The 14165-nt window shown below is 43.2% G+C and overlaps 1 protein-coding gene across 1 annotated transcript in view; it reads left to right on the top strand.

Moving 5' to 3' along the window:
* LOC109903223 (coiled-coil domain-containing protein 85C-A-like) overlaps positions 1-14165 on the top strand; it is a 90152-nt gene that overhangs the window by 48566 nt on the left and 27421 nt on the right. Inside the window, exon 2 of the mRNA XM_031787902.1 lies at positions 7894-7958. Within this exon, the coding sequence (XP_031643762.1) occupies positions 7894-7958 (65 nt within the window). The remainder of the gene's footprint in view (positions 1-7893; positions 7959-14165) is intronic.

Below are 14165 nucleotides of genomic sequence, written 5' to 3'. Positions count from 1 at the left end.
TAGCAGGAAGTGGACAGCTGCTGACGGACTGTAATTCTAGGATGCCCTCCTCTCCTCTCCAGTGGTCAGCATTGTCTGTGTCTGTGTCCAGAGACAGGCTGTGTCCTCCAGAATAAGTCATTCGATTTAGGAGGCCATGATGCTTAACACAGTTAGCCTACCATTTATTATGTTGTTCTGTAATGCAGTTTATCTAACTGGGCATTGCCGTGTGTGTGTCAATGGCCGTGTGCGTGTGTGTGTGTCTGTGTATTTGTGTGTGTCAATGGCCGTGTGTGTGTGTGTGTGTTTGACCTTAAAAGCCCTGCAGGGTTCACATTTTATCTCTGTGTTACGGCTTTCAGTCCAGATCAGGTCCCACCTCTCTGTAATGAGCCCTCTGGGAGTGTGAGCGTGTGTGAGCGTGTGTGTGTGTGAGCATGTGTGTGCGTGTGTGTGTGTGTCTGAAAGAGCCAGTAGAAGAGCTGTGGGTATATATCTGTGGCATGTGTGTGAGTGTGTGTGTGTGTGTCTGAAAGAGCCAGTAGAAGAGCTGTGGGTATATATCTGTGGCATGTGTGTGAGTGTGTGTGTGTGTCTGAAAGAGCCAGTAGAAGAGCTGTGGGTATATATCTGTGGCATGTGTGTGAGTGTGTGTGTGTGTCTGAAAGAGCCAGTAGAAGAGCTGTGGGTATATATCTGTGGCATGTGTGTGAGTGTGTGTGTGTGTGTCTGAAAGAGCCAGTAGAAGAGCTGTGGGTATATATCTGTGGCATGTGTGTGAGTGTGTGTGTGTGTCTGAAAGAGCCAGTAGAAGAGCTGTGGGTATATATCTGTGGCATGTGTGTGTGTGTGTGTGTGTGTGTGTGTGTGTGTGTGTGTGTGTGTGTGTGTGTGTGTGTGTGTGTGTGTGTGTGTGTGTGTGTGTGTGTGTGTGTGTGTGAGCATGTGTGTGAGTGTGTGTGTGTGTGTCTGAAAGAGCCAGTAGAAGAGCTGTGGGTATATATCTGTGGCATGTGTGTGAGTGTGTGTGTGTGTGTCTGAAAGAGCCAGTAGAAGAGCTGTGGGTATATATCTATGGCATGTGTTTTATTATTTTATCAAAATTATTTTATCGATATTTATTGGGGGAAAAAATCTATACTTAAAACAAGTAATATGTGCATGTTTCAGTGTTACTTGCCTCGAAGTGAGCTTAGACATATTTTAGCTCGTCTGGTAGGCCTGGTCACTGGGCAGCTCTCGGCTGTGCTTCCCTTTGTGGTCTGTAATAGTTTGCAAGCCCTGCCACATCCGCCAAGTGTCGTAGCCGGTGTAGTACGATTCGATCTTAGTCTACATATATCTACATATATTTCAGGATGATGTGTATCCCTGGAAATAATCAGAATTCATGTAAAGTTTTGAAAAAAATTGCTTGTCCAAAAAAAGTGGTCTCTTGGCACAACTTAGCCCAGGTATAAGGTAAATTGAGCCGCAGGACAGGGTAAGTTAAACCTCTTACACATTTCTGTACTGAATTAAATATTACCACTACCTATCATTTAAAAAAACACGTCAATCTTTATTTTCCAAACACAATTCCACCATTTGGCACATCTCCTTTTTCTCCCCAATTTTGTGGTATCCAATTGATAATTACAATCTTGTCCCATCGCTGCAACTCCTTTACGGACTCGGGAGAGGTGAAGGTCAAGAGCCAAGCATCCTCCAAAACACGACCCTGCCAAGCCGCTCTGCTTCTTGACACGCTGCTCGCCTAACCCGGCCACACCAATGTGTCGGAGGAAACCGAAGTCAGCGTGCATGTGCCCAGCCAGCCACAAGGAGTCGCTAGAGCACGATGGGACAAGGACATCCCAGCCGGCCAAACCCTCCCCTATCCCAGACTGTGTAGTGCTTGTGTAGGGCCTCTGTAGGGCTTATGTAGTGCCAGTGTAGGGTTTGTGTAGTGCTTGTGTAGTGCCAGTGTAGGGCTTGTGTAGGGCCAGGGCCCGGTTGAATAAAAACATCTTAAGTTAATTTCCCCCTTATCTCTTCCCTTAAAGTTTCCTTAACTTTAAGTAATTTGCAGAAAACATTTTAAGCAAATTCAATGGTTGTCTATGAGGTCTCTTAAGTGCTTCATTCAGTATGGATATTAATATAAACAGTATTTGTGGAGGTGAATATATTGCTTTCCTCTGCCCTGGTTTCAAAAGGAAAACATCCACCAGCTAAACAATGGAAGGTGCACACACAATCCGTGGCTACAAAGCTAGCTGGCTAGCTAGCTAGCTACTCTGTAAGTTAGCTTGACATGCTAGAAAGTAATAGAAACCAGTTGAGAAGAAAGTAACTAAAAGAAACATGTTTTATTATGTTCTGTATCATTTGGTCGCGATCTCGCGAGATCTTTGACAAGACGTTCCTTCAGTGAATCATCTCCATGGTAACCAGAGAGTCTTTTGAAATAAAAATATATATACTTTTTTAATATACTTTTTACCCCTTTTTCTCCCCAATTTCGTGATATCCAATTGATAGTTACAGTCTTGTCCCATCGCTGCAACTCCTGTACGGACTCGAGAGGCAAAAGTCGAGATCCAAGGTCGAGAGCCATCCGAAACACGACTCTGCCACTCCTGTTGACACACTGCTCGCTTAACCTGGAAGCCTTCTGCCTAGATGCCTTCAAACTACCGTGAAACCAAAGATTTGTATAAATAAACCAAGATAGACAAATGAGTCAAAGTGGGCAGAACAAGCAAGGAAGTGGGTAGAGCCAAGCACGAGCTCGCAAGATCCTATTGGCGCGATCTAGCAGCATATGCATATTTCCGTTAGGGAACGCCTACTCTGTGAAGTGCGCGGGTGCAATAACTCAATTCACCTTTGCACTCCTTCTAACAAAGCCATTTTTAAAAACTTTTACAAAGGGTAAAGTCTACAAAACTTAGTCCACTCTGTTCATAATATATTACAGTTTTAGGAACAGAAAACTGTATTGAGATCTAATGCTTTATAGACATTTCTGAATGTTGGCTAAAATCCACCTCGTTCCATCTTCTCCCACTGCCGGCCAGTGGGCTTCCTCTCACTACCATATTTGGTAGTGAGTGGAAATGCCAAGCGGATGTTTCACATTTTACATCCGGTGAGATATCTGTCTCATTGTTCTCTCTCTTAAATGATGCAGTTACCTATAAGGAAATGTTTGAGGGGCTCTATGCAACACCTTTAAACAATTTCCTGAGGTCAGGTAAAAATATCCCTTAAGGTAAACCCTTAAGAGAAACACTTCAGATGTTTTATGCAGCCGGACCCAGGACTCAGTCATCAGAACCTTATGGCCTCAGAGTCAGGCCAGGTCAGGTTACTACAGCGACACTTTGAACTAGAGCGTAACAATACGGCACTGTTTGCCTGCCCCACCGGCCACTGTGAGTGTGTGTCCATGTGAGTGCGTTTTCCCTTCCCCACTAGCCTTTCTAGTCTAACTCCACCTACACGGTACTGTACTTGAAATCATTACTAGGTCGACCTTGCGGCTGTGTGTGTGGACATGAGTGTGTGTGTGGACATAAGTGTGTGTGTGTGAATGCATTTCCAGGGGCCCTGCTCTAACTCCCCCCTCACCGTAATTGAAATCATTCCTGTGTGAGTTCACCTCACTGAGCTCAGGGCCTTCTCCTTTATTGTACTGCTGTAAGGGGGTCTGCTATGAAGAGAGAGTAGGGATATACACTATCCCTATGTTACAGTCCTAAAGGAAGTGTTTTGTGTGTGCGTGCGTGCGCGCGCGTGCGTGTGTGTGTGTGTGCGTGTGTGTGCGTGCGTGTGTGTGTGTGCGTGCGTGTGTGCGTGTCCAGAGGTACGGTAGGAGTCATTTTTTACTTGAGTTTTTAAAATGACAGGAGTAGTGGGGGAGGCAAGGTGACCTAATTTGATTTAAATCAATTCCATAACTGGAGGTCTATCTGGGTTTACCCAACGGTTATGTTTGGAGTTTTAATGTCATGTACACAAGTAGTGAAAAAGCTTTGAACCCAACAATGCAGTAATCATTATCAGTGTAGAAGTAAAAATAACATAAGGTAGAACAAAAACACACGAGAAATAAGAAATAAGAAGAACATAAGTAAGTAAGTAAGTTATAATGTATACAGGGTCCGTCATTTCTAATACCATATTTACAATGTGCAGGGATACTGGAGGGATAGAGGTAGATATGTACAGAGGTAAGGTGACTAGGCATCAGGATATGATAAACAGAGTAGTAGCAGCGTATATGATGATTGTATGTAAATGTGTGTGCATGTTATGTGTGTGTGTGTGTGTGAGCAAATTAAGTGAGTGTGTGTGTGTGTGTGTGTGTGTGTGTGTGTGTGTGTGTGTGTGTGTGTGTGTGTGTGTGTTGGAGTGTCAGTGTTGGTGTTGGTGTTAGACTTTATGCTTTTTATTTATTTTATTTAACCTTTATTTAAATAGGGAAGTCAGTTAAGAACAAATTCTTATTTATAATGACGGCCTACCAAAAGGATACAGGCCTCCTGCGGGGACACGGACTGGGATTAAAAATACAAATACATTCAATAAAAATATAGGACAAAACACACATCACGACAAGCATAGAGGTTCTGGATGGCAGGGAGCTCGGCCTCAGTGATGTACTGGGCTGTCCACACCACCCTCTGTAGCGCCATGCTATCGAGGGTGGTGCTGTTGCCATACCAAGCAGTGATACAGCCAGTCAAGATGCTCTCAATGGTGCAGCTGTAGAAGTTCTGGAGGATTTGAGGACCCATGCCAAACCTTTTCAACCTCCTGAGGGGGAATAGGCGCTGTCGTGCCTTCTTCACGATTGTGTTGGTGTGTTTGTGGACTATTTTAAGTCCTTAGTGTTTTGGACACATAGGAACCGGCCCGATGTCTATCTGTAGGGTTTAACCCCTGGTTACCCACTGGCCCGAGGTCTATCTGTAAGGTTTAACCCCTAATTACCCACTGGCCCGATGTTGATCTGTAGGGTTTAACCCCTGGTTACACACTAGTCCGAGGTCTATCTGTAAGGTTTAACCCCTAATTACCCACTGGCCCGAGGTCTATCTGTAGGGTTTAACCCCTAATTACCCACTGGCCCCAGGTCTATCTGTAGGGTTTATAACCCCTTGTTACCCCCTTGTTACCGCTGCTAGCCGGCCTGTCTGCCTGGCTTTGGAGTTAGCTGCAGGGTACAGGACAGGTCAGCTGACCAGAGCAGTTCTACTGTAGTTAGATTAGAGGGTCACAAAAGGGCAAAGGGGCCTACAGGAGTTACAGGAGCCTTTCGCCTTTCCTCTCTCTCTCTCTCTCTCTCTCTCTCTCTCTCTCTCTCTCTCTCTCGCTCTCTCTCTCTGTCTCTCTCTCTCTCTCTCTGTCTCTCTGTCTCTCTCTCTCTCTCTCTCTCTCTCTCTCTCTGTCTCTCTCTCTCTCTCTCTCTCTCTCTCTGCCTCTCTCTCTCTCTCTCTCTCTCTCTCTCTCTCTCTTCTCTCTCTCTCTCTCTCTCTCTCTCTCTCTCTCTCTCTCTCTGTCTCTCTGTCTCTCTCTCTCTCTCTGTCTCTCTCTTTCTCTCTCTGCCTCTCTCTCTCTCTGCCTCTCTCTCTCTCTCTGCCTCTCTCTCTCTCTCTCTCTGCCTCTTCTCTCTCTCTGCCTCTCTCTCTCTCTCTCTGCCTCTCTCTCTCTCTCTCTCTCTCTCTCTCTCTCTCTCTCTCTCTCTCTCTCTCTCTCTCTCTCTCTCTCTGCCTCTCTCTCTCTCTCTCTCTGCCTCTCTCTCTCTGCCTCTCTCTCTCTCTCTCTGCCTATCTCTCTCTCTGTCTCTCTGCCTCTCTCTCTCTCTCTCTGCCTCTCTCTATCTCTGCCTCTCTCTCTCTCTCTCTGCCTCTCTCTCTCTCTCTGTCTCTCTCTCTCTCTCTCTGCCTCTCTCTCTCTCTCTCTGCCTCTCTCTCTCTCTCTCTCTCTCTCTCTCTCTCTCTCTCTGTCTCTCTCTCTCTCTCTCTCTGCCTCTCTCTCTCTCTCTCTGCCTCTCTCTTCTCTCTCTGCCTCTCTCTGCCTCTCTCTCTGCCTCTTTCTCTGCCTTTCTCTGCCTTTCTCTGCCTCTTTCTGCCTCTCTCTGCCTCTCTCTCTCTCTCTCTCTCTCGCTCTCTCTTCACCCTGTGGGGGATGAATCAAGTTAATCACTACTGTATCTGTCTGTCTGTGCCTCTCATTCTCACAGCTGAGACAGAGACAGTCAGCGACAAACAGCCAGTCTAATGGCCATGAATGCCTTGGCTGTGTCATTGGTTCTATTTTTAATATACTGACACCTGGTGGTGGAGTAGACACAAGTTGCCGTAAGCAACCTGGCTTCACACTGTATTCACACTGAATTCACACTGTATTCACACTGTATGCCTTAATGCTCAAATTAGTTTGGTTTTTCAAATCTGTTTTGGAGTACTGACTGTCCAAACAGCAAGTTACAAGTGACCACATTGTATTTCAGACAGCAGTCATTTGTTGACATGGCTACGCTAGTTGTCATAGTAACGATGGGTGTGTGCACAGTGGTGTAGGCTGATTGGTGGTGCTTTTTGGCTGTTTAGACAATAAAAGATAACAGATTCTAATAGGATATGCATTTTTTTTATTTGAGTCACTTCAGACTGCCAATGTGAACAAGCCTTTACTGGCCCAACGCTCTTGACCACTAGGATACCTGCAGCCTTTCTAGTGCACTAATGTTGACCGGGACCCATAGGGCTCTGTTCTAATTAATGCACTATATAGGGAATGTGGTGCCATTTGTGCCTCGACCCTTGTCCAGCGACAATGTAACTGGGTTTTTGTGATTTACTAGTCATAAGGTCAGAGGTTATATGGTACATGAGATGAGCTCTGGCATGTGTCACGGCCTTCACATCTTTATGTCTACCAGCTAGACCATTAGTCTCCTTGGGATTGGTTCCACTGTCTAGTCCCCATCTCTTTCTTTCTCTCTCTCATTCCTTCAGAGGGAGTTATGGAGGAACAGGTGTGTTCCTTTGTATGGCAGAGAGATCCCCTCTTACTAAGTTTCAGTCATCACTAAGGTCATCACACACACACACCTCTACAGGGCCTCCCCTCTCATTAAGGTAACTACTGAGACGGAGGATAGAGCATGCTTATGCAGAGAGAGAGAACAGAGAGAGATAGAGAGAGAGAGATGGCTATAGAACAGAGAGAGAACAGAGATAGATAGAACAGATAGAGAGAGGTGTGTGTGTGTGTAGGGCCTAATAATCACTGCCATTGCTGATACAGACCATTTAAATAATGAAAACCAAGACGTTTTCATGCCACTGAAGAATTCCAGAATTCCAGTGCTTTGGTTGATGTATTGGATATAGATCTCTCTAAAGGAAATAGTTGTGAAATCCGGTATTGAGTGTTGGGTATCAGCAGTTTACAGGAGAGAAAAGACAGCAATGTTGGTCTTAGTGGAGCGCTAACACAACATAATCCCCATGGGAGAGTCAACAATAGAACTGGTGGGGGATTAAGGCTGAGAGGACTGCTGAGCGTCACACAGAGGGACCCAGAGCCCAACTCAGAATACATCAAACACAACCTAATTGGTATTAACAGAGACTGGAGGGAATCTGTGGGCACACATGGGTCTTGGTCTATTGAACTCCATTGTTTCAGAGCCGGAATGGACACCTGGATTTAACAGAGGCTGCGTCCCAAATGGAATCCTGTTCTATATATAGTGTACTACTTTTGACCAAAGCCCTAGTAAATGTAGTTCACTTTAAAGGGGATAGGGTGCCATTTGGGAGACATACACTGTCATTGATATGAGACAGGCCTTGGATCAGTGTGACTGACATTCTTTTCATTGATATTCTCTCTGCCTCTTTATTCTTCCAGGTAACTACATCAGGCAAATGGAGACCAAGGTCCTGGAGGATGACAACAAGCAGCTTCTATCACAGGTAAAACTCTCAGCTACTGTATGTTACCATGGTGAAAACTATCACCGCTCTGTTTTTCAATTTCCACTCTCTCTTAATGTCTCCCATTCTCACTTTCTCAAACCTAAACTCTCTCCATGTTTTCCATTCTCACTTTTTCAAACCTAAACTCTCTCGTGGGAGAGGCAGAGAAGGCAGTAGTGACGAGAGTGTCATTTTCAAAGTATAAACAGAGAATGAGAGAGATGTAGTGGGAGCTAATAGAGAAAGCTAAATATTGCCAAGTAATCGGCTACACAGAGGAGAGGAAGGAAGGGAGAGAGGGAGAGAGAGAGCTTGTTTCTACCTGCTGGGATGACATGGTTAAGTGAATAATTCAGCTCCACAGTGAAAGTGAACTTCCATAATGGATTGGGATAAATGATGGGAGAGCAGGAGAACTCACTCATGGGATGAATGTTTCATTGCTTCTCATTGCCATTCTGTCTGGGGTCTGATTTCACAACAACCAGAACACAGGCACACATTTGTACTATCTCTACTCTCTACTAGGAGATGTTAAAACACATACACACAGGTTCACATACATTTACTCACACATGAATGCACACACATATACACTAAAGTACATACCCGAGAGAGATGGGATACTACAGGGAAGAGAGTGCACTCAGAGTAGTAAAGATTTTTAGTAACATTGTAATGACCAGAGGGAGCATCATTATGACATCAGCTAGAGGTGAATAGAATAGGTATGTGTCCCAAATGCCACCCTCTTGGTTACTGTGGCAAACAATTCCCTCTTCGGACCACTGGTGAAAACCCCTCACAATGATTTCAAACTGTGTTTTTAATACACAATGAAATGAAACACAGACTACCCCTTGCTAATCAGGAGACTCTCTGGTATGTGGTGGTGGACTGTCATTACATATGCTTCATTTTCACCTGGTGAAAATGAAGGTTGTAGCACAGACTTTCTAAACCCAGAGGTGCAATATCACAAGACTTCCGGAAACGTCTGCGAAACCAACCAGGCCGGGGTTTGGGGTTTGAGAAGTCAATGAGAGAAGTGAAAAATTCTTCCTTAGTTGTTAATTTTCTTTAAATCTAAAGGCACAACCTAGATTTGAGCCAATGTCTTAAGTAGTTGAACTTGTTATTACTCCAACCTTATGAAAGTGACAAACTGACACATTTTCATTTCAACTTTATATCGAAGAAGTGCCTTTGATTTGATGGCCTGAACATGCGCAGTTCGGCGAGAGACGACTTTTAGAACCGTGTTTCTACGCATGAGCTTAGCTAGCCAATATCGCCATGACATCGCCTACAAAGATTTCTATTGGAGAAGCAGTTTCTGCCTATCTTCATACTGTACTGTCTTTGGTTGTAATGTGGCTAGCCACTGGATGGCTCTGAATGCACTGTCGGTATGCAGCCAAAATTACTAACCACTTTTGGAGTTAATTAATGCTCTCAAATCGTATCCTGATGTCAACAGCAAATGAGAGTTGTATTCATAACGTGGCTAACTTAGGTAGATACAGTACATTTAGAAAAAACAAGTTATATTAAATGGCTAGCTAGCTAGCGTTAGCAATAGGGATGCCTAATATATCGCTGAACATATCGTAATCGGACGATATTAGCTAAAAATGCCAACATCGGTATCGGCCCGATGTCTAGTTTAACGGCGATGTTAAAAACTGTTGTCAATGCTACCGTCCATACCTATATAACGTAGGTACATGACGTAATGACGCCACGTAAAATGTTGTGCTACACATGCAACGTAGCATTCCTAACCTAGCCCACAATGTCTGCTTTATGGATCGAGCAGTTAACAAGTCGAGCAATCATTTGAAAGAGTAAGACAATTTCAGCAAGTCAACTCAAAGGTGAAATCCATTAAAGCCAAGATAATGGAATTCATTGCCATTGACAATCAACCGTTCTCTGTCGTGGGTGATGTTGGCTTTCGCCAGCTGGTCGAGCACCGGTACACACTACCAAGTGAGCTATTTTTCAGACGTTACCCTACCGGAGTTACACAGTAATGGCGTCACTGCTATTAGCTTCACGACATACATACTATGGAACGCCGTTTGGGTCTTTGTGTGTCAAAAAAGATACAGTAGCACCGTCAAAGCTGTAAAAAAAAAGTCTGCAAACAAGCGACACAGGCCACGAACGATGTGTTTACAATACCGCGTTGGTAAAGCATTTCTTCGACTGCAACTTCTGGGGTACATAGCTAGCACCAATACAAACAGCCTGAAAACAATGACCAGTGGAAACTGCAGTCATTTTCATTATTCTTGCAAACAAGCGACACAGGCCACGAACGATGTGTTTACAATACCGCGTTGGTAAAGCATTTCTTCGACTGCAACTTCTGGGGTACATAGCTAGCACCAATACAAACAGCCTGAAAACAATGACCAGTGGAAACTGCAGTCATTTTCATTATTCTTGGCAATGATTTAGGAATTCTTGTGAGTAAGTATTAGCTAGGTTGCCACTTATTGTTCTCCTATTGAAATTGAACTTCAGTTCATGAAAATAAATAGCTAGCCAGCTACTTAACCCTGTTGCCCAAAGCTAACGTTATAAGCAGCCAGCTAGCTTCATCTGGCTAGTGAGGCTCGACCGGACCGGGTTATGTGTTGTGAAGCTAGCCACAATAAGGATTAGGCACAGTCGTGGAATTTGCGGTTTGCCTGTCATTGACAGTGATGCAAATTAATACAAATAGTAGAATGCCATACTTTTATTTTGAAGGCTAACCGCAAAGTCCACTCTTGTGGCTAGTCCTTCTTGTGGCTAGCTTCACATAGATGGGTCTGACCACCATTAATCAAATAAGAACTGTCTTATAAATTAGGGTTATTTTAGATGATGACACCTAGATTATGTTGTTTTGCTATGTTTTTGGGTAAGAACATTGTTAATGACCAGCACTGGAGGTGCGCGAGACAACTTTACCAGCATCATAGCATACGTATCGCTGAATCGTTGTGACATATGAAATACGAGTGATAGTGTAATCAATGTGTAATAATTACGTAAAAAATTTATGAACACGTTAAATTATTATGTGACGTGCAGTCATATTCAGGTCCTGATTGGTCAACAAGATTATTTGAAACGTCAAATACTGTTATTTGACGTGTAACTTTTTTGACACGCGAAGACCCAAACGGTGTTTCGCAGAAATCCTGGTTGAGAAAGAAACTTCTAAACAAATGAACAAAGAAACAGCACAGCAAGTAATTGAAAGAAATAGGTTTTGATGATGTTTTACTGGTAATGGGGACATACGTAAATGCAACAAAATAACTTTTTGGTCAGTGTGTGTGTGTGTGTAACCTTTATTTAACTAGGCAAGTCAGTTAAGAACAAATTCTTATTTACAGTGAAGACCCGGACGACGCTGGGCCAATTGTGCGCCGCCCTATGGGACTCCCAGTTGCGGCTGGATGTGATACAGCCTGGATTCAAACCAGGGACTGTAGTGACACCTCTTGCACTGAGATGCAGTGCCTAATTCCAGGCTCTGTATTTTAAGAATCACAGAAGCAAGTAACCCTGCTGCACTGTAAAATTATTTATCCATTTAAACAGACTTTTGGGATGAAAACTCTGTTTTTGTAATTCCCTGAATGGCTTTGATGAGTTTCAAAAGTGATCTGGTCCGAGGTGTTGGACTCTAAAGGGAATAGGGAATAGGGTGTCATTTGGGTCACAGATATGAGTGTCCTATTGATGTAGACATTTCTCCATACATACAGCTCTGTGATTACATAATACACATACTGCTGTCGTAAGAGACTTCACTACGGAGATTTGTTGCTAAACAACCAACCCGTCTATGGAGATAGTACTGTCATCCCACTGAACCTAACCCATAACACCAATGAGAACAGAGAGCGACAGAGACACTCCCTGAACAACATATATTTCAACAAATTGGCGAGGGCACTAGAACAGACTGCAGCACCTAGCCTCACCTGACTAGAATCTGAAGTCAACTGGCTACTGTTTGCTGATGATCTGGTGCTTCTGTCCCCAACCAAGGAGAGCCTACAGGAGCACCTAGATCTTCTGCACAGATTCTGTCAGACCTAGGCCATAAGTGAATCTCATTAGGACAAAAATAATGGTGTTCCAAAAAAGGTCCAGTTGCTAAGACCACAAATACAAATTCCATCTAGACAACGTTGCCCTAGAGCACACAAAAAACTATACCTACCTCGGCCTAAACATCAGCACAACAGGTAACTTCCACAAAGCTTTGAACGATCTGAGAGACAAGTCAGGAAGGGCCTTCTACGCCGTCAAAAGGAGCATAAAATTCGACATCCCAATTAGGATCTGGCTAAAAATACTTGAACCAGTTATAGAACCCATTGCCCTTTATGGTTTTGAGGTGTGGGGTCCGCTCACCAACCAATAATTCAAAATTAGGTGAAATACCACAGTGTACAATCACAGCAAGATTTGTGTCCTGTTGCCACAAGAAAAGGGCAACCAGTGAAGAACAAACACCATTATAAATACAACCCATATTTATGTTTATTTATTTTCCCTTTTGTACTTTATGTAATGCAATTCCTCTTCTTCAGAGGAGGAGTCGCAAGGATCAGACCAATGTGCAGCGTGGTAATTGTCCATTATGATATATTTAATAAATCAACTGAACAAAATAACAAAAGTACAAACAAATAACCGTAACAGTCCCATATGGTGAAAACACTAACACAGGATACAACCACCCACAAAACACAACAGAAGACAGGCTACCTAAATATGGCTCCCAATCAGAGACAACGACTGACACCTGCCTCTGATTGAGAACCATACTAGGCCAAACACATAGAAATATAACAACAGAACAAAACATAGAAAAACAACATAGAATGCCCAGCCCAACTCACGCCCTGACCAACTAAAATAAAGACATAAAAAAGGAACTAAGGTCAGAACGTGACACTTTAAAACACTATACATAGCCATAATATAACATTTTGTTGTGACTTATTATCATTAACGCGATGACTGTTAACTTATCAAATCAATGAACTATGTTTAATTGATTACGTGATTAAATTAATAATGTTACAATTAACTCAGTAACTTGGGGCACCACGGGAAAATGTATTTAACAAGTTACTATCTCCCGAATTATACTCTTATAAGATATATTCATATCTATAGATAACAGTCACTTATTCATGTATGTTTTCCTCATATCAGTCTCATTCTGAATGTCGTAATATTCTATTAATCTACACGAACCCTAGTCTACATGATGACTCAGTTTACACAAATTGGCTTAATTATTTATTTCTTAACTAATGAAATAATCACACAGAAATATGTAAACACACACAGTAAAGGTTGAATTGATTACTAACATAATGCAATGAAAAGTCCCTAGTGGACTAACCCGATATGATGTCTGGTTACACAATGAAAAGGTGGGGAACAAAGAGCGGGAGAAGGAGAGAAAGGAATTTTATCGTACATACAGTTGAATAATACGCTCATCGTTAATATGGATATTTAGCATCCCCAACAACCGCTCATTCGGATTTAGAAATGCAATGTACATATTTACGCTTGTATGTCTTTGTCATCTCTCTCTGTTGAAATTGTCCATTCCATCTGCGACGAATAGTTCAACAGAAAGTCTCTGGTTGTGTAAGTCTCTGGTTGTCCACTAGAGATCACCATGTCCTTAGTAGTTGTAGTAGTAGCTTTCTTTCTTCTGGAAGACTAGATACATCAGATGTTCCAATGGTTGTTTGATGAGATCGATGAGATCTTCCTCGTTTCTTTGGTCAAAGTTCTAGACTACTTTACATGCAGAGCTGCAGGTTCTGAGCTACACTCAGTCCAGTGTCCTGAGGCAGAGGGATGCCATTTATTTTACCCCAGGCATGAGGATACAAAACACATGCTGGCCATTTTCAAGTATACGATAGATTGGGTATAAATGAACTGAACTGACATCTGCTGTCTTGCAAGGTGTTCTAAAATGGCCTATTGACAATCCTCAGCATCAAACCTCTCAACTTCTGTGCTGAGCTCCTCTCTCTTGTACAGATATCAGCAGCACATTTTCTCCTCTTGGACTTCTGTGTGCACGGTCTACTCCTCTAAATGTGTTTTCTTTCTTCCTCTTGCTGCTCTCTCTCCCCCCTCTCTCTCGCTCTCTCTTCC

Source organism: Oncorhynchus kisutch, linkage group LG14 (assembly GCF_002021735.2).
Source record: "Oncorhynchus kisutch isolate 150728-3 linkage group LG14, Okis_V2, whole genome shotgun sequence".
NCBI classification, from domain to species: domain Eukaryota; kingdom Metazoa; phylum Chordata; class Actinopteri; order Salmoniformes; family Salmonidae; genus Oncorhynchus; species Oncorhynchus kisutch.
Note: the sequence above shows the minus strand (reverse complement) of the source record. Positions and strands in the feature narration are given on the sequence as shown.